Source organism: Osmia bicornis, chromosome 4 (assembly GCF_907164935.1).
Source record: "Osmia bicornis bicornis chromosome 4, iOsmBic2.1, whole genome shotgun sequence".
NCBI classification, from domain to species: domain Eukaryota; kingdom Metazoa; phylum Arthropoda; class Insecta; order Hymenoptera; family Megachilidae; genus Osmia; species Osmia bicornis.
Window position 1 is genome coordinate 7,270,526 of NC_060219.1, and position 22,394 is coordinate 7,292,919.

The 22,394-nt window shown below is 38.5% G+C and overlaps 1 protein-coding gene across 15 annotated transcripts in view; it reads right to left on the bottom strand.

Moving 5' to 3' along the window:
• The window catches only part of LOC114873991 (protein unc-13 homolog B), a 190,774-nt gene that overhangs the window by 37,752 nt on the left and 130,628 nt on the right, over positions 1-22,394 (bottom strand). For 12 of the 15 annotated variants that reach the window (XM_046285431.1, XM_046285426.1, XM_046285429.1 and 9 more), the window contains 4 exons: positions 11,027-11,070; positions 9,159-9,249; positions 4,336-4,344; positions 1,471-1,548 (listed from right to left, as the gene is read on the bottom strand). In XM_046285431.1, the coding sequence (XP_046141387.1) occupies positions 1,471-1,548; positions 4,336-4,344; positions 9,159-9,249; positions 11,027-11,070 (222 nt within the window). The remainder of the gene's footprint in view (positions 1-1,470; positions 1,549-4,335; positions 4,345-9,158; positions 9,250-11,026; positions 11,071-22,394) is intronic. The other 3 variants (XM_029182835.2, XM_029182826.2, XM_029182825.2) reach the window with 1 other exon arrangement.

Genomic DNA, 22,394 nt, shown 5'->3' on the forward strand with positions numbered 1-22,394 from the left:
AAATTTTGCAAAATTTTCAGAATTTTACACAGGCGTCGTAAAATTCTCGCGCAATATTTTTTTGATTACGACGTTTAAACAAATTTTAATATCGCTGAGATTTTATCACGTTACAAAGCGTAACTGGAATATCTATTTTTCTTTACTCTTTTGTTGTAATCGTTTTTTTTGTACTTGTTATGTTTCGTTTAAATAATCAGAGATTCAACCAATCGTTAGGTTAATGAAGATACAAATATAATGCTTTGTTCAATCTCTCTTTTACGAAGATATTGCAGCTACCTTCGTTTTATTCGAAACAGAATTGCATGCTTTTATTGCACTTTTTTTTATGATACGTTTCACGACGATTTCAGCTGGGTAAATTGTATGCGTTTCTGATCGAAAAAAGAGCACTGGGATGGCTGTAACAACGGTATGAAAGCTTGTAATTCAAGCACCATTTTACCGTGTTTCATTTAATATTTATCAATCGACCGCGGTTTCTAGACTTCGTTAATATGTTTTGAAATATGCTATCAAACAACGTGGTTTCGTGTTGGAATAATGCACTCTTAAAAACATACCGCATCGTCTATACCACTTTGCATTTGAAAATAAAGTTTTAATTCTAAGAAATATTTTTCTTTTGTATCTTCAATACCCTAAATATAATAACACTTATGCAGAAAAATACTGTAATTTGGCTTTGAAATTTACCAGTCAATAAATTAAGAAACACTCTGCACATTTAAACGAAATATATATATCACGCATTCCTACCGCGTTTTTCTGGTTGCTGAACGATATTTACTCGCGACGTTTTATCGATAAAGTTTGCATATCGTTTTCGAATCGACTTCTAAACCGCATTTCGCGACACCTCGAAATCGACACGGTCGCATTTTATCGAGTTCTTCGTTCGCTATCTAGCGAACGACCCCGTCAAGATTGACTATCAAGATTAATCTAACGAAGTTCGTTCGTGGATATTAAAATTTTCAGCCCGTCGGAAAAGTCCCTTTAATATCAATTTACTGTCCTCAACTTTCCTCAACTCGCGGGAAATTGATTCTCTTGCTATTGTGCTCCGACCGCGACAACTGACTTATTTTTAATGATTGTTTCTTCGACCGGTGTTGCGGTGAAAAACGATCGAAGATTGTTCTATAAATCATACTTTGTAGTATTTAAAATTTTTATTCCTTCATTTTCTAATTATTCGAATTTTGGTAATCAATGATTTTAATTTTTACGGTCAAAGTGTTAAGCTAATGTTTAATATTTGGGATTGATTTTTATGCCAATATTCAAAAGAAAATAACATATTTCAATGAAAGTTTAATCTACGATAGTTTTTCACGCGAAGATTGTTATTCCGTGGCTGAAAAGCGACCACAGAGAGTCTGTTTTCGGTATTCGTTTAAATAGACGACACGAAGGATGACGATGACGCCTGTAAAAGTTAATATTTAAAGGACGAATTCTTACCAGCTCCTCGTCGTTCAACGTTGCTCTGGGCACAGCCGATGCTAGACCTGCAGTGTTCCTCTTCGTCGCCGCCATTGTCTGAGAAAAGATAGAAATTAATGCTCATCTGATTCGAGAACAATGCCTTCCAGTCTCTCTATTGTATGAACAGAGATAAAGAACAGGAAGAGAGAAACTGAAAGGGGGAAATAAAGAAAAAGTAGAAAAAGAAATGGTAGTGGATGATGATGACGATGAAAGAAACGAACATGTAAATCAAAAGTTAATACAAAGATTTCGAAGGCGCAAAAATTTGTTGAGACATAAAAATTGCACAACAATAAAAGATTAAGAAACTACATTGTTTTCATTAACAATCGATGTCACTATTCGAAGACAACTATTTGCAAAATTATAAAAAAAACAATGAACTAGAAAAAAAATAAATTATAGATATGTGACATCGAGAATTATATTTGGCATATATTATACTCCATCCAATGAGACGAGACAGTAAATGCGTACAAATTCACGTGCTCGAAGCAGTAGCACTTTTTCTGCCAAGATAATTTATTTATTTTAACAAAAATTATTTTTAAAACTTAGTCCTTTCGTACAAAAATTAAAAATTTCTTTTTACCCCTTTCCACAGATAAATTTACATTTAATAACAATATCATTATTACTATATCTACATTTGATATAATGTAATATACTGATCCCTTATCACAGATCAATTACACAAACTTCGACCGAAGCGTTTGAAAAATTGGAAACAACTGACAATGAGCTCCGGCCCTATATCGAGCACGTGAATTTGTAAACATATCCTAACTCGTCTCGTTGGACGGATTATATTTATTACTCTCTTAAAAATTTTTTCACTAACAAATAGAGTACCTTAAAATTAGAATAATTTGTAGGTGATGTTTTATGCCAAATATATTTTGAAAATTTTTACACTGCTATGTACAAATATTATTTACAGCCACGGCAAGATGTGTTTTATTTACAATTGGCTTGATTTAAAGCCGTGCTTTGAGCGTTTCATCGTCGAAATCGAGCAAGCTTCGCGACCTTTCAACGTTGCATACTGATGATACATTTCGTGAAATGAATATATCATAATAAAAATACAAAAACGTTCCAAATAGAAATCCATTAACCCACTAATTTAAAATCGAGAAGCTCTGCTCAAATACGTAGCTATGTCATTATAAATAAAAACCAAGTATCTATATGAAACATCATAAAAAACACGATGAAACAAATTTTTTATTATTAAAAAAAAACAAACTGTTCAGAATTAAATGAAAATCAGGGAGATATTAAATATAGATAATGAAGAAATAATGAAACGAAATGAAATGTTTGAATAATAGGGTGTAAAATGTGTGAACCGAGAAATGAAGAAAGAATCGACGGAAACGAATGTGATACGAAATAAATGGCAGAAATGACGGTGAAAGGTAGAGCGAGATAGAGGTGATGAAGAATCTACGGATAAAATCTAATCCAATTAGCTTATGGCACCTATTCCAGTAGGTGTGACGCCTGGTAAGATTTGCGGTTGGCTAGATTTCAATTATGATATTACATGCACGGGGCCCCGTGCTCGATGCATGCGCTACTGTCTCATTAACCGTGGACAGACGCTAATTTCGAGCACTAATTTTGCATTTTCTCTCACCTACGCTCTTATCTCGCATTTTTCTATCAGCGTTTTTCTACTTATCTGAAAAAGCGTGTTCGTGAGTGTCTATTGTGTTTCAAGCGTTTCCTGCACGGGGCACCGTGTCATTCCTCTATCTTTTTTCACCTTTCCTCACACGCTGTTATCACTTACATGTTTAAAAAATTATAGCAACATCTTTCTTACAATCCTATATCAACCTTTTCTCTTTGTTTTCTTTCAATTTTATCAAAAGGTCGTATATAGAATAATCGTGCGAAAAGCGATTAACCTTTGGCTGTCCCTTTCTCGTTTCTTTCAAATCATGTCGTTTGACGAAAAAAGCAATTAACATTAGTGAGAAAGGAAAAGCGTCAGAGGATAAGACGTCTAATCGTCTAATTAGAATAATAGAAACGTGTAATCGTGTACCTACTAACTACGGTATCCGATCTACTTTCTGCATGCGCTTATGCGTTCATAGTGACAAAACAGCCTCTACGAGTGTGGGTACATTCAGAATAGTCAAAATATCGAACGAAATCACAAGCAAATACATGGAACATCTTCCAGCAAGTAGATTCTTTTTTGATTGTATCGATTAGTTATTGATCTTTGAGAATTATTCATCATTTTGGTCAGGAGGAATTAAGAATCTAGTCGCCAGAGAAAAATAGCTGGATAGAAAAATGAAAATGACGAAAAGAGAATAACGTACACGAGAGCAACACGCTTATTTCGATCTCGGCACACCGGAAGTGTGTCCACGTTCACTAATTACGGTGATATCTCGTTATCGAGCCGGCGAGACGGCTAGGCGAACACGTTCTCGCATAATTATGTCGCGACACGCGAAACTACCCCATGTTATGTTACTTTAATGCTTCAATTAGAAAATCTACGTAATCCAACGATAACTCATAAATCGCTCGATGAAACGTGATCGCGAAACAGCGTTGCTCGCAATGTATTTTTTTTTTTTTTTAAATTGAAAACAACAAAATAGAACTAACGAAAAAATATACTGAGCTAGGTATGAAAGAAATAAAAAAATTGAGCGTAACGTAATAGGGTGGAAGAAAGAATAGAGAAAGATGTGTACGACAAGCTGAATCATGCGCTACGTACGGCCAAACAAGCGTATTTTTCTTTTCTTTTTTTATTATTAGTTTTTGTTAATTTAACTTCGTTAAGGAGGCATTTAATTTTAGTACCTTCAAGACCTGGAGGTAGAGTTTTTGAGATTTTTTGAGAGGTTTTTTTCAGTGAGTGGTTTTGTATTTTTCAGGTGTTCAGGTGGATACAACAACGGGCGCCACAGAGAACAAACAAAGAAAATGGCATTATATGCCGGTTAGTATACGTGAATCACTTGCATCTTTATCTTGTTTTATTTTTTCTTTTCTTTTTCTCTAACGCTTCGTATGTTACGGGTAACAGGTACATTTAACACCTTCGCTGCGGACTTAGGGTCTTGAATAATATCATCTATACCGCGATATGCAGCGAAAGTGTTAATGATCAGAGGGAGACGTCGATTTTTCATCGAGATACAGAATAAAAAGAAATCATCAAGTTTCAAAGTAATTAGAGATCCTTCTTTTTTTCCCAAATAAACGTTTGCTCGAACTAAGCTTTCCTCTCTAAGAGCATTATTCCTCCTCGATGAACGCGAATACCCGAGAAATTACTGGAGTTTGCGTCTTCCGGTTGGCCGACTTCACGATTCTCTCTGAAAAGTATTTCAAGAATCAACGCGAACGTGAAACTCGAGCCAGTTTTGGTTCCAATGATTTCTCGAGGTATTCCATCGACCGTCTGGACTCCCGTTTCCGGTTTGCACTTATTGGACGCGGGCGGGGTTCCAAGGACCAAGGTTACGGTACACAACAATCAAGGGGAAACTTGTCGACATTGAACATACAGGGTCACAGACAGACGGATCGAGACTACTAAAGGGTTGGAAAACAGAGAGATTCGAGGGGGTTGTTTCAGCTTCGCAGTATTATTCTGTGCTTCTTTCGTGAATGTTATTTTCTCCTCCTGAAATCTCTCGTTCAGGGAAACGTACTTAATCTCAGGATAGTCTGTCCGCATCGATTGCACTGGATTTCAAACAGAACATATACGCGACGGGTCGAGCGAAGATTGTTCTCAGTTTTTTACTGGGATTTCATGATATTAAAATTGTGAGGAATTGATTGATGGTAAGAAGCGTTTAAATTAATGCTGTTTTTGATTTATTTTGTCGAATACAACTCGTCGTTTATGCGTTCCATAGAACTTAATTTAGACAGCATTGATTTAAGGCCCAGCTATATTAAAGGAAGTTTCTATTTGTATACCTGGATAGGATGAGTGAGCAAATTTAGTGAGGAGAGCTAATTTAGTTGCAAGGTTTTGTTAACATTGAAAACATCAGGGACTTCGAGTGATGGTGGATGGTTACGTTTATATTGTCCTTTTCTCTTGTTCTTTTGTGTTCCTTTCAAATGTACACAGAAGAGAATGTAAACTTTCTTCTTTCACTTAACGAAGTAAGACGTTTTATAGGTCAATATTGTCCTTGAAGTACGAGGATTTGAAGCGCGAAGTTGCATGATTCGTACAACCAAATGGGTGCTGTGAAATAACTTTTCTCGAGGTCAAACTCTATTTTACCAAAAATATTAAGTTCGTGTTGTTGAATCTCTTAAAATTCCGGCTATATTCCATTATCATTTTCATTTGAAATTTAAATACTTCAATTAAGTAGATTTCAGAATTCATTTACTATTTTCAATTTTGGACAACTCTTAGAACAAAATAGAAATCTTCCTTTTTCTAGATACCAAGTATAAAAAATTCCTGTTTTCTCCGTGATGTTTTCATTTAATTTCCACAACACGATCGAGTTGTTCTCGAGAATTTTCTTTAACTCGTCGCGTGTATACGCGAGGTCCGCAAGGGTGCGCGTGACGTAAGCGAACAGCTTTTCGAAACACGGCATCGTCTCGAATCCGCACGTAATCGTTGTTACATGCAATGTCGGATACAGAATTTGTCGTTGGAAATTCTTGTTGAAAACTTTGCCTTTCGACGCAATTAAGACGATTTCCAGGCCACTGCGACTAAATGCTATTTAATTAAAAAAATTTATAAGCTAAATTTATTTTCGTTTTATTTCACGCCCTTTTAAGTTAACTTTGAACACGTTAATCGTTAATCGAAAAGAAATTACAAATGAAAGGTTACACAAAAAACCTTTGCATCAAACGAATAACGATTTCGCGTAGCTTTTGTTTCAGATCGAATTCGCGTTCGCGGTACACTTTTACTAGCATGTAATTGAAAACGTTCGAAGAATAATCCTTTAATAAGTTACCGTGGAAACGTTCCACATGGGAAAAGCGATTTCATACTCGAAAAAGCAAAAGATTACGTTGCGGGATACTATTGTGAAAAAACCAAAGGGAACGCCCGACTTTCGCCAGCGTTTATCACTGACAGTGGTACGTTGTACTAGAACGAAACCAAAGAAAATACGGATCGATTGTTTCAATTGCGAATGTTTACATTTGTTGAGTCACTCGTAATTCCACTGGGCTTGTCATTTCTGTTGCCAAGAAAAGGTCCACAGGGTGGAACGTAATTTTGTATTAAAGAAGGAGAGTGATTTCTTGTATAAACGTACCGGGTAAAAGAAAACTTGCACGAGGAAAGTTTCATTTTTAGAAAAATTGCGTTTGCTTTCTATCAATTTGATGAAAAATTCAATTTTCTAACAAATATCGACGCAAGGAACGCTTGTTAAGGAAAAGATATTAAATTATATAGATTTTCTTCCACATTCTTGACAAAATATAGCAGACGTTAGACTGAAACCGACAATGAGTTCGCTAGAGGCAACAGCACCCATTCGAATTTCAAATTTTCTCTTCAAACGTTCGTTCGACCCGTCGCGATTGGCTATTCGGTAAAAGTTCAATTCTCGCGACACGTGAAACTGCAGCCGTGGTTTCCCGGTGAAGTACTCGGTATTTTCACATCTCGCGAAGTCTTGACCGTAAAATGGCGACGCAAATGTTTTTACAGCACAATGCCGTCGAGCAATGAAAGCGGAGGAACGCGTTTAAATGCTTCTCCAACGACTCCTCCACTGTATCAAATCCACAAATGTACCTTTTTAAAACCCATTCCATTTTCAATGGTCACCTTGTTACATCGATCATCACAAAGCCATTTGATTTTTTCATCGCGACTTTCATCGCGTGATTCATTGTTTTAATAAAAAGTGACGCCATTGTTTTCTTTTTTTCAGGAATACGCATTGTCCGAGATTGAATCGCTGTAACGATTCAAAAACCAATTTGATCGAGGACCATTCAATGGTAACAAACGTTTCTAATTCCCTCAAGTTGTTTTGCATCGGCATTTCACGGTAAATCGCGCAGTGCACTTCCGGTCTATTGGAAATACAACGTTCGACGACGAAAAATTTGGAAACGTTGAACGAGCATACTTTGCGAAGCACTAGTACAAATAGTGGTGGTCAGTTAACAGACGATTTTCAATAATTTTTAATAAATCACTATGGAACATGAAATTTCATTAAATATCCCATTTAGCAGGAATTGAAATAACAAATGTGTAGAAGTTTCACATTAATTCTTTAAAATCCATTCGGTCAGTTGCGTGTTCCATTTGACTTCGAAGGGAAAATAGAGAGCAATTTATCGCGAAATCGTCTGTAACGACCCTCTGGAAGAATCTTGGGTTACCGAAAAACGACGCAACACCGAAACGCAGTACACGCAATCAGGTTGCACGACGAGAAGTTCCGTTCGATCCGAACTACCCTCGAGAGATGTATGTTTCTTGAAATTTACGTTATCCCTCAAAATGTCTAAGTACCATTCGATCGTTTCACGTCTCTCGAAGGTGACAAGAGCGGCACAACAGATATCGATTTCGCGACAGAAAAGCCTCGCATTTCCGACGTCATCGTTTTGCTGAAATTGAACTCGAACAGGAATGCACAGTTCAACAAGAATTCGGTATCATTTTTTCAATAAAAATACACGGAACACAACAGGATATTTTTCAATGAAAAATAATGAATGATTAGAGAGAACAGAGTCGATCGGGTCAATTAAAAATTTGCAGATTATTGAAACAGAAAAGAATTTGCACAGCACAAGTCTTCTTCATTTTATTGTTTGCCACGAGGACACAAACGGAATAGCATATATTGAGGAAGAAGGAGAAACAGCACACTTCGACGAGTCGACAGGACAAAAAGCACTGGACACACGAAGCTTTAGGTGTCGTCAGTCGTGGTCGTCGATTTTCTTATTTACTTGTACTACTTGCTACTCTCAAAACGAAGACTACTAAGTAATTGATACCATTTATCACAAAAAACACTTTATCAGTATATTAGCGGGAATGTTCAGTGTATGCTTGAAAAATCGAACAGTGATGCTCGATGATAAATTTGAAATATTCAGAATGCTTGATTCATCCACATCGGGCAATCGGAGTGATCGATGCAGATTCTTTAAACCATGAACTTTTCCATAAAACATTTTCATGGAGTATCGCAGCCTGTGATCTACGAAATTATTTCCTCGACATGTAATGCTTCACTCGATCGATACACAGAAGCTTTCAAGCTAAGAGGCTTTAATTTAAAAAAGAAATTCGTATCGGATAGTTACTTAAAAGGAAGGAAATATTTATTAACCAAATTATCCAATATTTCATTTCAAAGTACACGAAAATATTCGACGACCATGATAAAAACGACAGCATAACGACGACGTCGACGAGGATAATGCAGGAAAAAGGAGCGACGACGACGAATACCCGTGAAAATGGCACCGTCGCGCATCGTCGCGCTTTTTTAATTTCACGAATATTAACGGACCAGACAACGTACATTCATAGATACGTGTACGTATTCACGCGTTTTGTATACGCGTATATATCTATGTATGCGTGGACGCGAGAACATTGCCGTTCGTTAAGATTAATGGACAATTAATTGATTACGTACCAGCTCGGAAACCAATGGCACCGACTTTCGGCGCGGTCGAATGTCCGGCATGCTGTCGATGTTGCTGTAGAAAGGATTGTCCCCGAGATGTCTGTAAAAAAATAATGAATAAATTATGTTAATAAAACACTGCAATAAATTTATTACTTTTTGGCTAGACCAAGAGTATTTTCCTTCGAAGAACCCTCTCAAAGTCCTTACATATTGATACAAGGAGGAAAGAACACTTAGTCAAATAAATGGTTGGGAAAACATGATAGTCTGCCATTAAAAAATCTCAGATTACGACGTTACCCTCAATAAAGCAATTTAGGGTCACTAAAGCGTTTATGATCCTCGTGTAGTTAATTTTCTTTACAACCTTCTTATAATGCTTTATTCCTGCATCTATGCCCTCAAAATATACGAAACTATTTAATATTCTTGAGAAGATTATTCATTAAGAATATACCCACTGGGAAAATACGTCAAACATTCATGCTCGAACCATGATATTCAAAGGATCCTCCGTTATATAAGCCAAGTAATCAGGTAATCAAACTGATAAGACATTGGAGCCGTTAATAATTGGTTCGTTGTTAAATTTATGAGGACCTCGATCGTGGCACAATCGCGTGTCAGGAAGCATCTGATCTCGATAAATCTTTTCTGAGTTAGGCCCGAGGTTGAATCGATATTAGATTGAAAGTAATCGAACTTCCGAATTAAATTGGAAAGTTCGTCATTGAAGATCCAATGGAAGTTTTAAGGAACCTTAAACCGCGCACTTAACCGATATCCTTCTTTTCATCATCCTTATAAAGCTCTTATTGATCACTGCTCGAGATTAGAATAAATTTACGTGACAAAAAAAACGTCCTACCTCTTATCGTCAGAATTTAATCCTTTCCTTGCATGAGGAAATGAATTAATTAATATAATAAACGACTCTTAAAAAACCACGAGAAGTTGTGTACCGATAGCATCGTTTATCGTTTCTGCTGAACGATGACCTAATTTCAGCTGGGTTCACGTTTAATTACACCAAACTGCTTCGTAGATCTGCGAATTAACGTCTGACAAGGACAGCTCCGTTAAGTATGGTGTAACGTAATCCATCACTCGGAAATGTCTCATCCAATTATTATCTTCTCTTTTTAATCTCCTCATTTTTTTTTATCGAATCAGATGAGAGTACTCTATTATCCAGACTGATAGTGGTCATTTATTTGGAATATATTTAGGTCACTCCAATTTATTTTTACAGCAAATTCTTAGAGATAAATTTTACAACCGAGTCCTTGGAAGGTACCTTCGATGAATCGATCGAGCGTTTAATCAATAATTTCGTGCGATCGACTATACGCTGAACAAAGACACGATCAGGTTTTACGATAAAGGAATTACACGAATCGCCGTGGTTCTCATTTCCAACATTTGATTTAACAGAGAGAAATCGAACGAGGTTCGTTAAATTAGGTTAAATGCGCGATGGGGTTGGACCTAACTCGTAAGAATTAAAAGGTACTTTCAACGTTGACCCCTTTCAAAAGGCCTGCAACACGTCGAAGATACTGGTTTTTATGTCAATTGCTATTGAGATCAAAGCTCTGTTCCCCAGCTTTGTTCTGGAATCGAGGGAAAAGCGAGATACCATTTCTGCGAAACACTGGACGAGGTTGAATTGAACGCTTTTCATGGGATAATTGCTGAAAATTAAAGTTCCGCGGGTCTTGTATCAGTATATTTTGAAGGAATGTGAAACGAGAACGAGAAGAAATTATTAAAAATGTGTTCCCTTTAAAAAAATCTTCTTTCACTACAAATTACTTTCTTATCTAAAATTACTCGTTACACCTTTGAATGAATAATTATAATATTGAACTCACCCGTTGCCTCGTCCGCCGGATTCGCCACCAGGTCCGCTGCCGTTCTAACAAACAAAAAAACAAGTTTATTAAAAAACAAGCCTAGTAACAGTTCGAAAAAACCAAAGGGAGAACGCGCGAACGATACGGCGCAGGCTTACGAAAAAATATTGTACACAGTCTTTGGAGACGCGTGGCCATCGGAAATGCAGGAGGAAATCGATTCTTTATCGATGATCGTTCGTCAGATTTAGTTGGGCGAAAGGAAATCAAATAATTTCCTCGAGTTTCCCATGGCCACGCACGCACAATGCTTTGTCCCGTACACAAATCAGTCTCTTTTCGTCGACTTAAGGGTAAGAAAAGCTCCGATGAAACAGAATCGAGTGCAGAGATCAGGGACTCGAGAGGAAGAGCAGAGGGTGATGGCTTGCAGCGACCATCTTTCTCCCCGACATTGCTCTGGGCAACGACTAGGAAAGGGAAGAAATTCTCGTTGTTTTCAACCGTCTACCTCTCTTCGACTTCTTTCTTCCCCCTACCTTTTTATTCCTTTTCTCACCGCTGTCTCTCCTGTCTCGACCGCCGTTTCGTAGCTGTTGACTCAGATTAAAACCTTCCTTCCTCGTGACCGTTTTCTTCCCAACCTTGTCACCTCTCCTTCCATTCTTCCTCCATTGTTCGTCGACTGCTTTTTCCGCACGCGAATTATACTCGGCTATCCAACACCCCAGTTAAATGTACCAGAGTGGAAACAGCGACTCCTGCCCGATCTTCATCCTCGTTCCGGGCAACACTCGTTTCTGATATCTTCATCAAAACCTGCATCTTCGTTGCTCTTTCGCACCCTCTTTTTACTAGCACTTCTTTTAACACGTTCTCTGCCATATATACTGGGAGCAGACAGGTTGTCTGCTCACGCAATATCGCGTGCTAGGGTGGCAACGCTAAATGCTCGCTTCACGGTATCTCGTGATTAATCGTTAACGCTGAATATCCGATTACGTGCTTGATTAACGCTAAATATCCGCTCACGCAGTATCGCGTGTTTGATTATGAACTCTTAAACGTTGCGGCAGGTAGCAACTATCCGAGATTTGCTTCCCGAGTTTGGCAGTGAACGTGTCAAAGAAGTTCCATTTAATTGAAATTGATTGGAAGGTAATTGTTACACTTTCATCCCTTCTGGTTTCTTCCTCTCGCTCTCCCTTCTCTATTTCTCTTTCTCTTTTCTTCGCGCTTGCACTTGCCTGCGCCTACTCTCTTTCTCTCTCTCACTCTCTCTCTCTCTCTCTCTTTTTCTTTCTTTCTTTCTCTCTCTCTCTCTCTCTCTCTGTCTCTCTCGTTCGCCCGATGTCGCACGGAGGAATGGAAGATTGGAGACAGTGTGTAACAGCCCGTATAAATATAATATCACGTACAATACTCGTAAATTTTGTCACGATAGAGATACAATATAAACTTATGGATAGCGTAACAAGTATAAGTGTATTTAGAGTTAGAGCCGCAGGTATCTGCTTCGTCCCTTTTAATACGCCATTTCGTTCTGTTCGACCCTTATCCTCTCAGTTATTTACCTGTTCCTCTCCTAATTCTCGCTCGTTCGAGATTGAGAACAGTCTTGCGTAAAAGGGGATTCCTTTTTCACCCGAGAAGCTTACTTAGACAACATATTGGAGCACGAGAATTCTTTCGACCTTCTTTTTACCCCTCTTCGTTTATTTGTTTGCTTGTATCCGTTCACGTTTAGCCACGAAGTGGGCGCCTTCGAGGGTGTCTCCTGAATCTTTTTTATGGAGATTTATTTTTATTATGCCAACGAGAATGTTGTTCGAAAGCTTAGGAGAAATAGAATGTGAATTATCACTGTTCCTTGGATTTAGAGATTCGATAATCTTTTATGTTTAGGTAAAAAAGAATATTTAAATTAACGCTTTGATATCTTCCAGGTTAATTGTATAACGATCAAAATTCATTTCGAAATTGATATTTTAATTGTGTCAATTGAATATTACTGTAGGTTCAAAACTCTGCTCCATATTTTCGTGGAAATTCTGTTACATTGGCAAATTATTATTACCTGTCAAAGAGCGCCCCCCTTTGTCCTTTAATATCGATAATTGACAAAATGTCACTTCCAATGAAAATCACGTTCGAACTCGAGAGAGAGCAAAAATACATCAATTATTTCAGTGTGTAAAATTGATTGAACCTCAATTATTAGAAATGTTCATTAAAATAAAATAGAGAAATTTTGCGAAAGTAGATTATTTTGGAGGAAACGAAGACACGCTCGAAGGCATGCGTTAAGTTACAACTGAATTAATTACTACAAGTATACAACCTACATGGAATAGCATCGCTTCGCGAGTATAATTCTGACAAGCGTTTAATCAACAACGAAAATACCGTGTAGTTATACACCGCTAACAAGTTGCCAATTTCTTTTCATCTATACTGCTTAGGCCTTAAGAAACGTTACTTTTCCTCGCTTATCGTACACCCGATCAGCCTAGAATCTCGCTAAATCGATAAGCCTTAATGAGATCGCTTATGACTCGACCAACACGGAGTTTTCTTTCTCCGTTTGTCGACGATACAATGAACGCTTAAAAAATGACGAACGACATCGATGATATGAAATTGTGAGATAAAATATGACGATCTCGACGAGACAACGCAATGCAATCACGCTATAATTTTAATTACCCAGTGTACGATCGTGTCATTTCCTATTTTACAACATTAATCTAGAAAAGAAATTTTCTTTAACTTTTAAGCTATCAAGAATTCTTAATTTTCGAATCATTCAAAGTATTTTCTTGTTTCAGAAATCTTTGTCATCGCAGTGTCTCGACGAGGTGACATTCGTGATAAAGCTTCGCGAGTTGTTATCATTCACCTGAGCTCCATAATCTTTAAAGGGTTATTTTAAGAAGAGATTGAGCGATGGACGACGATGGATGGTCAAAGTTCCACTGCGAAGATTTTCAAGATACACAGTTTTTGAAAACCCGCAGCTCGATGATATGTGAGTAGATTGATACGTCGAGAATGATATGCATACAAGAAATCGGATCGATTCGCGACCCGATACGTCTGTGCTCGCGAAGCCGATTTAAATGGAAGCTCGTCGGGATAGAGGTGGATGAGATACCTGAGGTAGAATAAATTACAAGGCAGAAATGAGAGACGTCCTGAGTAAACGAGACGTGAAAGAGGAATTGAGACAGGCAGGCTTGAATATGAAATGTTCGGTGAATGGAGAAGGATGTTGGAAGAAACGGGAGGAGAGAATTGGATGAACGGAAGAAAGGAACAAGTGACCCAGAATACGGTACGGATGTAGAGAAACCAAGAGTACAACGTATAACGAGAAGGGTATAAAAGGTTGCAGAAGAAGTTTGGAAGAGGGCGAAGAAAAAGAACTTAGATATGTGAGGGAAGTGTTAACCTCTTGAAAATAAAGCAAAATGTGACCAAGAAGAACTAAAATAAAGTAGAACAGTAATAAACAACAGGAAAAGTAAAGAAAACATAGCTGAACAAGGACTATAAAACAAAAAGAGAAACATTCAAAAATAAGAAAACAAGAAGAGAAGTTAAGGAAGAAGTTAAATGTAGCACACACGAAATTCTCCACACCAGGCATACAAAATATCCAAATAAAATTAAAAAAAAAAAAAAAAGAAGAAAGAGAGAACAGTGATGCATGAATTGCACGAAAGAGGATTAAGAAGTCATAGTGGAGAATAGGTGAACGATAACAAGCACGCGTACGCGTGTTCCCATGATAACGTGGCCTCCATGATACACGCGTGCCAGATATGTCGAGTCGTATGCGTGTAACGACGATAGTAACAGTGTGCGTGGCTAATTGTGCTAACGATCAGTTACAGATCCACAAAGTGAACAATTCTATCCCACGCCCTAGCCCTGTCCCTGTCATTCCACGCTGCGGTTTATCCGCGCGAGCGTTCGAGTGCGCAGTCCGAACACGCAGCGAATAAAATGCGGCTTAACCGCTCGTTAAATTCGCGCCGAATGCGTCGGTGATAAGCCGTTTTATGCAGCTGACAAGATAACTTTGGACTACGCCCGTGCACACGTGTGTACACCTCGTGCACACCTATGAACGCTCGTTAACGTTCAACAACAACGCGTTATTCCGCAGTTAAATGACGCTGAACGTGGCTCGAATTTTACTCGTATACAATATTTCTGCGAATCCCACTTGATCATTGTGTTTCCAACTAAATCCTCTATGATTTTCACGCACGTTTAGGGTAACGACGCGTAAGTTGCATTTGTATGTTGTGCATTTAAAGGAGGGATGTTATTCCATGGTTAATTAAAGAGGGCTCTTTGTGGTGGATTAGTAAACGAAGTATGAAAATCAATGGTTCGAATTGAATTGATTTCGATCATTTAGTGTGATTGGAGTTCGTGTAATTTTTAAAGGATGAAATCGATGAAATATTGTACACCGCTAAAATCTCGTCCCGTGTCATTGCTTTCCTGTTCTTGTCCCCCTACGCTTCCCTTATCAGACCTTATCCCTATAAAGCTTAATTCTATCCAGTGTGGGATAGTTTTAGAATTCGATGAATTGCAGCGTTCGAAGCTATAAAGAAGATTCGCTTATAAAAATTGTTGCTGAACAAGTGGAGCCTGCTAGCAGTTAATGTAAAGTGTAGAATGTTGCTCGAAATTTCTGTCGTGTGAACTACATTCTTGAATCATCGTTACGCGTCACGTCGTCAGCCACATCCGAGGAACGATGAATCTTTAATAAAATTCTGGTACGTTTCTGTGAGAAGAGATATTCGAGATACCTTCTATATGATTACGTATCCGTTTCAATATTCGACTTTTTCGTATAAAAAGACGTGTACATTGTTAGCAAAGATGGTGATTGTGAAAAACGATATCCGGTAAAAAGGATGTCGCAACAAGAGAGTCAAAGATTTGGAAAAAACGTTCCTTTGGTCGTATAGAAAATTTTTCCAATAATAAAATGTAGAAGACTTCAATAGGGCTTAACAAGACCAACGGGAAGTTCAGCGGTGCAAAATCGAAAAATTCATCCGTATAAAAGTCACGGGTATGTATCTCATTCCTCGTTGAATGATCGCTAAAAGTTTCAGTTTGCTACAAATATACGCGTAGAAAAATTTCAATATATCAGTTTTTCGTTATACAAAAGTTGCTCGTGTTGATGGTAAAAAATTCATTCGTTTAAAAAGTACCATTACTCTCCTGCGTTCTGCTTGAAATTTCTTAACTTTTACGATGCGAACGTTCCATGCGAAGTCATTTAAAGCTTCCGTATGAATATTACGTTCCCTTTTTCGTAGAAGAACATACTGATATCTTGCCAAAATTACCGTTTTGATGAATACGAGCACGATACATTCCTCGTCTATGCAATATTATGTTATCAGACCTTTGATAATCACACGGGAATAATTGCAATTCCGGCAAGCTCAAATCTCAGGACGTTTTACAAAGGCATGGGTTATATTGACTGATGAACGTTCATTGAGAAGCTAATTAATGTAATGCCATCGTGACACGCAAAGTATAATCTAAACACTTTTTGTAATAGTTTGTGCGCTGTTTAAACATAAATTAAACCTAATACAGGGAACAGGTGAACCACGGAAGGTTAATACTGTCTCGTGGGAGAGATTCGCTCGATTCTCATCTCCCTCGGGATAATGGAACTTCGAAGCTTGATACTTCCCCCTGCATGATGCAAGTCTTGGTATGCAATAATTCTGCTCTTCGTGGATTGCATGGAAACGCGTTTCCCGGTAATAAATACTGCAAGTTAAACACGTTATTTCTCTGCTAGTAACGCGAACAGTACACGATTACGGGAACCAGGCGGATGTTTCGAAAGGCGTGAGTTTGAACATTGAAATTAAACCGATGCAACGTTTTCAAAGAAAAAGCAAAGGAATTTGATTAAATTGTCGCTTCCAACGAACATGACATTGATGAAATTTCCATAGCTTAACAAAACCATCATCTCACGATCATAATAACGATCATATTATACGGGCACGATGAGCGTGAAACTTTTTTCCTCCACGATTGCTCGAAATCTCAAGAGACAATTCATTTAGTCTAGCTCGCATCAAAGTCACACCTAGTCGAGTAATTTTCTCTTGACGAGTACTCGTATTACCAGCGTGCCACCTGGTTCCACCTTAATTATGTTTCCTCTCGGCTCATTGAAGTGGAGAAAAGAAGAAAAAAGATGGGATCCAATTTCAACCCTGGGATGTATCATGTTCTGAATGGCTGACGCGTAACGATGTTGCTAAAACACACACCTACACACTCCATTCCCCAAAAAGCAACTGGACACAACCTCTTAACTTTTCACGGTCGGCGTCGTTTGTCGCAACGACGCCACCCATTAATTCTCACTCATCTTGTTTCTTGTTTCTTTTTTTTTTTCTTTTCATCATCGCTTCTAACTACTGACGCGTTTTCCCTTCGAGGAAAAACCTCGACGCACACGTACGTTTGCTTCAATTATCACACGAAAGCTTCTTACCCTAACGTTTATAACTCTTCGCTCCGTCCCCTCGAGAAAACACGGCTAAACGGTTTCGTTACGTTATTAATTGACACAAAACTACCGCGTAGGCTATAGTACCGTTATAATACGTGTTGCATATATGTATCTTTGCTGCGTGTCTGTGTGTGTGTGTGTGTGTGTTTGTGTGTGTGTATGTGCGCGCTTGTTTGCATATAATGCGTGAAAATGGTCGCGTGAGCGTGAAACAACATCCGCGGAGGTCAAGGTTCGTCTCGTAAGCTTCAAGTCGGAAACGAACACGGTGACTGCTTTATGCCTTGCTCGAATGCATCCATTAAGGTAGCAACCGTGTTTTCATGGCAAAAGCAAGTCTCAAGGCTAGTAACGAGCGGTTTGATCCGTTGTTGCTCGAGGTTCAAACGTGAGGGACCCGTTCGTGCGGTTAAAGCGCACGTTTCTATCGCGCTCGTAAAGCTTTGCTTCCGGAAACCTGAAACGATTCATTGTTACCGCTACAGGGCTGCAGATTGCACGAACTCTAGGTGAGTTTCGTGCATCAACGATCGATCGATAGCAGTCGGGCTCTGAACACACGCCCTTCTCTCGTCGGGATGCTGCACGATCAATTTTTGTGTCATCTTGATTGGACCGTGTTCGTTCCGGACATTGAAAACTCTTCGTTCCAGTATCTCATGGGACGGAATGCTGATACAAGGTTCGCTCAAATGTAGATGGAAATTTTTTTAATAAAATTGTTAAATTGAATAACTGATGTAACGAATAATCGTAATAAATTCATTTAAAATTAGTTTTACGTTCGCATCTAAGGAGAATGTACTCATTTTCAATATTGCTAAATAAATTACTTTAACAAAGATTTTATCGACTCTTACTGTTACATTTGACCTATCCTCGTTTAACGAACCCAAACCCACCCTCGGACACGATTTCTGTAGTTCATCGATCCTTTGGGAGGTTCGTGTTTGACAGAACATCGCAAAGTGTCTGTATAACAACGCCACGTGACACCGATTTAAAGTTCGAAGATGATCCCAGGTGTAAAGTGCGAGTCCCCTACAAGGCTGTACAAATTGTTCACGGGATCCTTGCTTCTTCGGGCTTAATCGTTCTGAATCCGTCTACTGGCGAAAATATTCGGTTTGTAATTAACAGGAAGGATAATCCTAACACTGATTTAGAAGCCTAATTCCGTTGATAGACAGGTTTAGAAAGGAAGCAGAATCAGAACAGGAACAATCGTAGCCTGGTAGAGGACCACGAAAGACGGCTAAGAACGTGTTAGACAGAATGACACCGTGACGATATACATATACAATATTATCCATGATCGTTACGATCGTACAATATACATACACATGTTAACGTCACTAGACGCGAGTACGTAGTCCTGTTTTTTATTTTTTGCATCCCCCTCTACTTGCCTCGTTATTCGTTTCATATAAAAGTGAGAAATGGTACACAATTGGTCTGGGCGCTTTGTTCGTTGAACGCTGTTCGAAGGAATCCCGAGAGGTTAACGACTGTTTGCCGTAGGTGTAAATGGAGTGAACTACTCTTGTGCTTGCACGTTCCATAGGGAATAATTCAACGAAGAAACGATTGATTTACGAGTCACAGTCGAGTCGAAACGCACGTCCTGCTCGTGGATATCGAGGAGGCTTGTTCGAGAACCGTGACTGAACTTTCCTCGTTCCGCTAGAATTACTAGCGACAGCTTCAATCGAGTACGTTTTTACTTTGCTTCCAGTTCTGAATACTCGATTTTGCTCCCTGCTACGCTCTACCACTTCTCCGATGGTTGATACTTTGAAAATTGTTTCATCGATACTCAGGAGACATTGAACATTTAAGTTCGATTTACGTTGCTTGAAAATACCTGCTTTCAAACGTTTATCGGTAAGCAATGGTCTACCGAATGAGGGAGACCTTTTAACTGAATTTCGAGGGAACGTTTGTAAGTTTCTTTCCTAGTATGCTCAAACATTTTTAAAGGGCCGTTTGCTCAAAAGTGTTAAAAGCCATCACCTACTCTCAAAGAGTATCGTTAAACCAACTTGGACCGTGCTTCAACGAGTTTACCCAGCAAAATAAATAAATTGCTTTACTGAAACAGCAGTTTTAATTACACTTTACAAGGAAGTCGTAAAAATAAATTAGTCTTGAACACGCGACGGCTAACCCCAAGCAGCAACAAAAATGTTCCTTCGACATTTTCCGACTGAATTCGTCCAAGAAATCATTTTTTCCTTCGAAAAGCGTTTATTACAAGCGATAAGTGTCGAGTGCACAGAATCTGAGCGTATATTCGAATGCAATCCGGAGGAACGACGGAGATTTTGAAACGGACCTGTTGTTCGTAAAACGGATTTCAAGATAACGAGCGATCGTTACGATGTATAATCACGAGCTTTTTATTTCTCGTACCTACTTGCAATAAGCGAAATCGTCACCAGCTTTCGCCTTACTTCGCGAAAGGATGCCGGGATTAAAGCTTTTAACGTCCATTGGAAACCTTCGATTTTACGACGTTGCGCGAACGAATGCTCTTCTCAGATTATGAGCAACGTAATACGCTTATCGCTCGACGGCTTTCAGGTCGATTTAATCGGTGATAAAAGGATACCCTTTCACGGAGAATTTTGATTACGTTCGAATTAAGTACATAATACCGATTAATCGTTGCATTTGCAATTGAACTTTTTCGTTACTAAAGGGGGTATCGTCGAATGTAGTTCAAAACCAAATGCTCAGTGAGAGACCTAAGCTTGATTAGGAATCTAGGAAACAGAATCGTTCCTCTCGAGTGCTCCTTCGAAAGCATCGTCACGACAATTCTCCCGACTTTCTGCTGCTATTGACATCACCGATGGCAAGCGATCCAAGCGGCAAAACCGCTCAGCACGATTCGCCAATTGCCAGAAGAATCGATCGGTTCTGATACCGAGCCTGATCGATAGCGATGGCCATTCAATTCTACCTCTTGCAAATTTTCAAGCAACTCGATCGACGAAGATGGAACTTTGAATTGTTTCCGTGCTTTTCTAACGAATCTCTAATTAATAAGGACACGAACAATTAATTTTCAGTAAGCTTTCAACCATTCTTGATCAAAATTTTCAATGCTTTCAAAATCTTTGAAACTTTCAACAATTTTCAACTTCAGATTTTTTTCTTTTTTCATATATTATAGAAAGTGAATCATTTAACCTAATCACCTTAAATTACTCTATTGTTAATAAATCGATTGAAATTTTGTTCCTCGAGTAACATGGTTCAAAGAGATCATTAAGACTTCTTCTTGCGTACCTTCAGATGAAAAGGATTTTAATCAGATAATTTATAGGGATCATGTTATCGGGTTCACTCTAACACGATTGAAATCACTGGTCCATCGCTAAGTGATAGGTGCTCGGGGTCAAACCGACCAATTAAGTGAAACGCGCCGTTCCTAGTCAGACCCGAATCACCGTTCCACGATCTTGTCGTACCGTGAAACCGTAATCCGGATTGCGAGCAGGTACAAGCTCGGCTTCCCTAATGCTAACATCGAAGTACGCACGATCATTAATTGCTAGCTTAATTAGAATATTATACGGCTTGCGAAGTCTTTAGATACGGAAGCATATATTTTGGACGTGTGTACCAGTACCAGTGTGTCTGTTAGTACAGCTATTATTTTGTTTGTATTCATGTACGGTCGCGTGCAATTTTGACTTCTCTTAATTAAAAGGAAGCGTAGAACGAGTTTACTCAGCACTCGACTTAATTGGCAACTAAATTAGCAGCTCTTAACGATTCTTTGTCGAAATAAGTACCATTTGAATTAACAATCTTTTGCCATATTTTTAATAATTTTTCAATTCTTCTTACTTACCTTTAATCAAGAGAAACCTACATTGCACTCGAGTGTTGTGAGGTGTTTGATTGTGTGTAACCTGTCCGTTCGATTACGAATCTATCGCGGAATCGTGTTACCGTCGAATTATCGGTAGAGGGAACGCGATCGATCGTTTCGCGATCCCAACATCGTTCGGGCTCGTCGTCTGACGACTGGTACGAAGAAAACCTTAACACGCGAACTACCTTTTTGTAATCCTTTCTGACGATTTCTTATCGTGGTCATATATCCTGAAGTCTGTTAAAGTCCATCAGATTTGGATTTAGACTTGTAAAAACCCTCTCTTGTTCTTCTTAACAATTTGTGAGATTGCGAGTAGCATTGTTCGTTACGTAAGGTCTTGTTTAAGGTATCAACGAATCAATTTCTCGAGGAAGATCGTAAAGTTACAAGGCTTTAGGAGTATGACCACGGGTCACGTTACTTGGCTATCAATCGTAATTAAATACTATTATACTATCAGCGTATATAGTGTACACTAGTTACAAATACTAGTACAACAATCGTTAGCTTCTTTAATTTTGAAACTTCCATCAGACGCCGCGTAAAAGATTTTATAAAAAATCGAAGACAGATGAAGGAAATAGTCGATATTACGATGTATTCCATTGGAATCAATTCGTATTTGAAATTATTTAATTTGTAATTAAATAAATTGAACACAGAATAATTTTGTTCATTCGTTTCACGCGAAAAAATGAAACGGAAGAAAACGAATGAAAGGAAGAATATATTATCCGCGTGAAATCTCGTCGATTTTCACGCTTGAAGAAATGAAATACGTTCCCCTACGATCACAGAGAACGAACAGTGAAACAAAACCTGTAAATCTTTCCGTTTTCGAGGAATTTTCTAAACGCGTCGTGAATCGCTACGATTATTTCACGCTCGATTATCACAACCTGTGTTCCATTGAG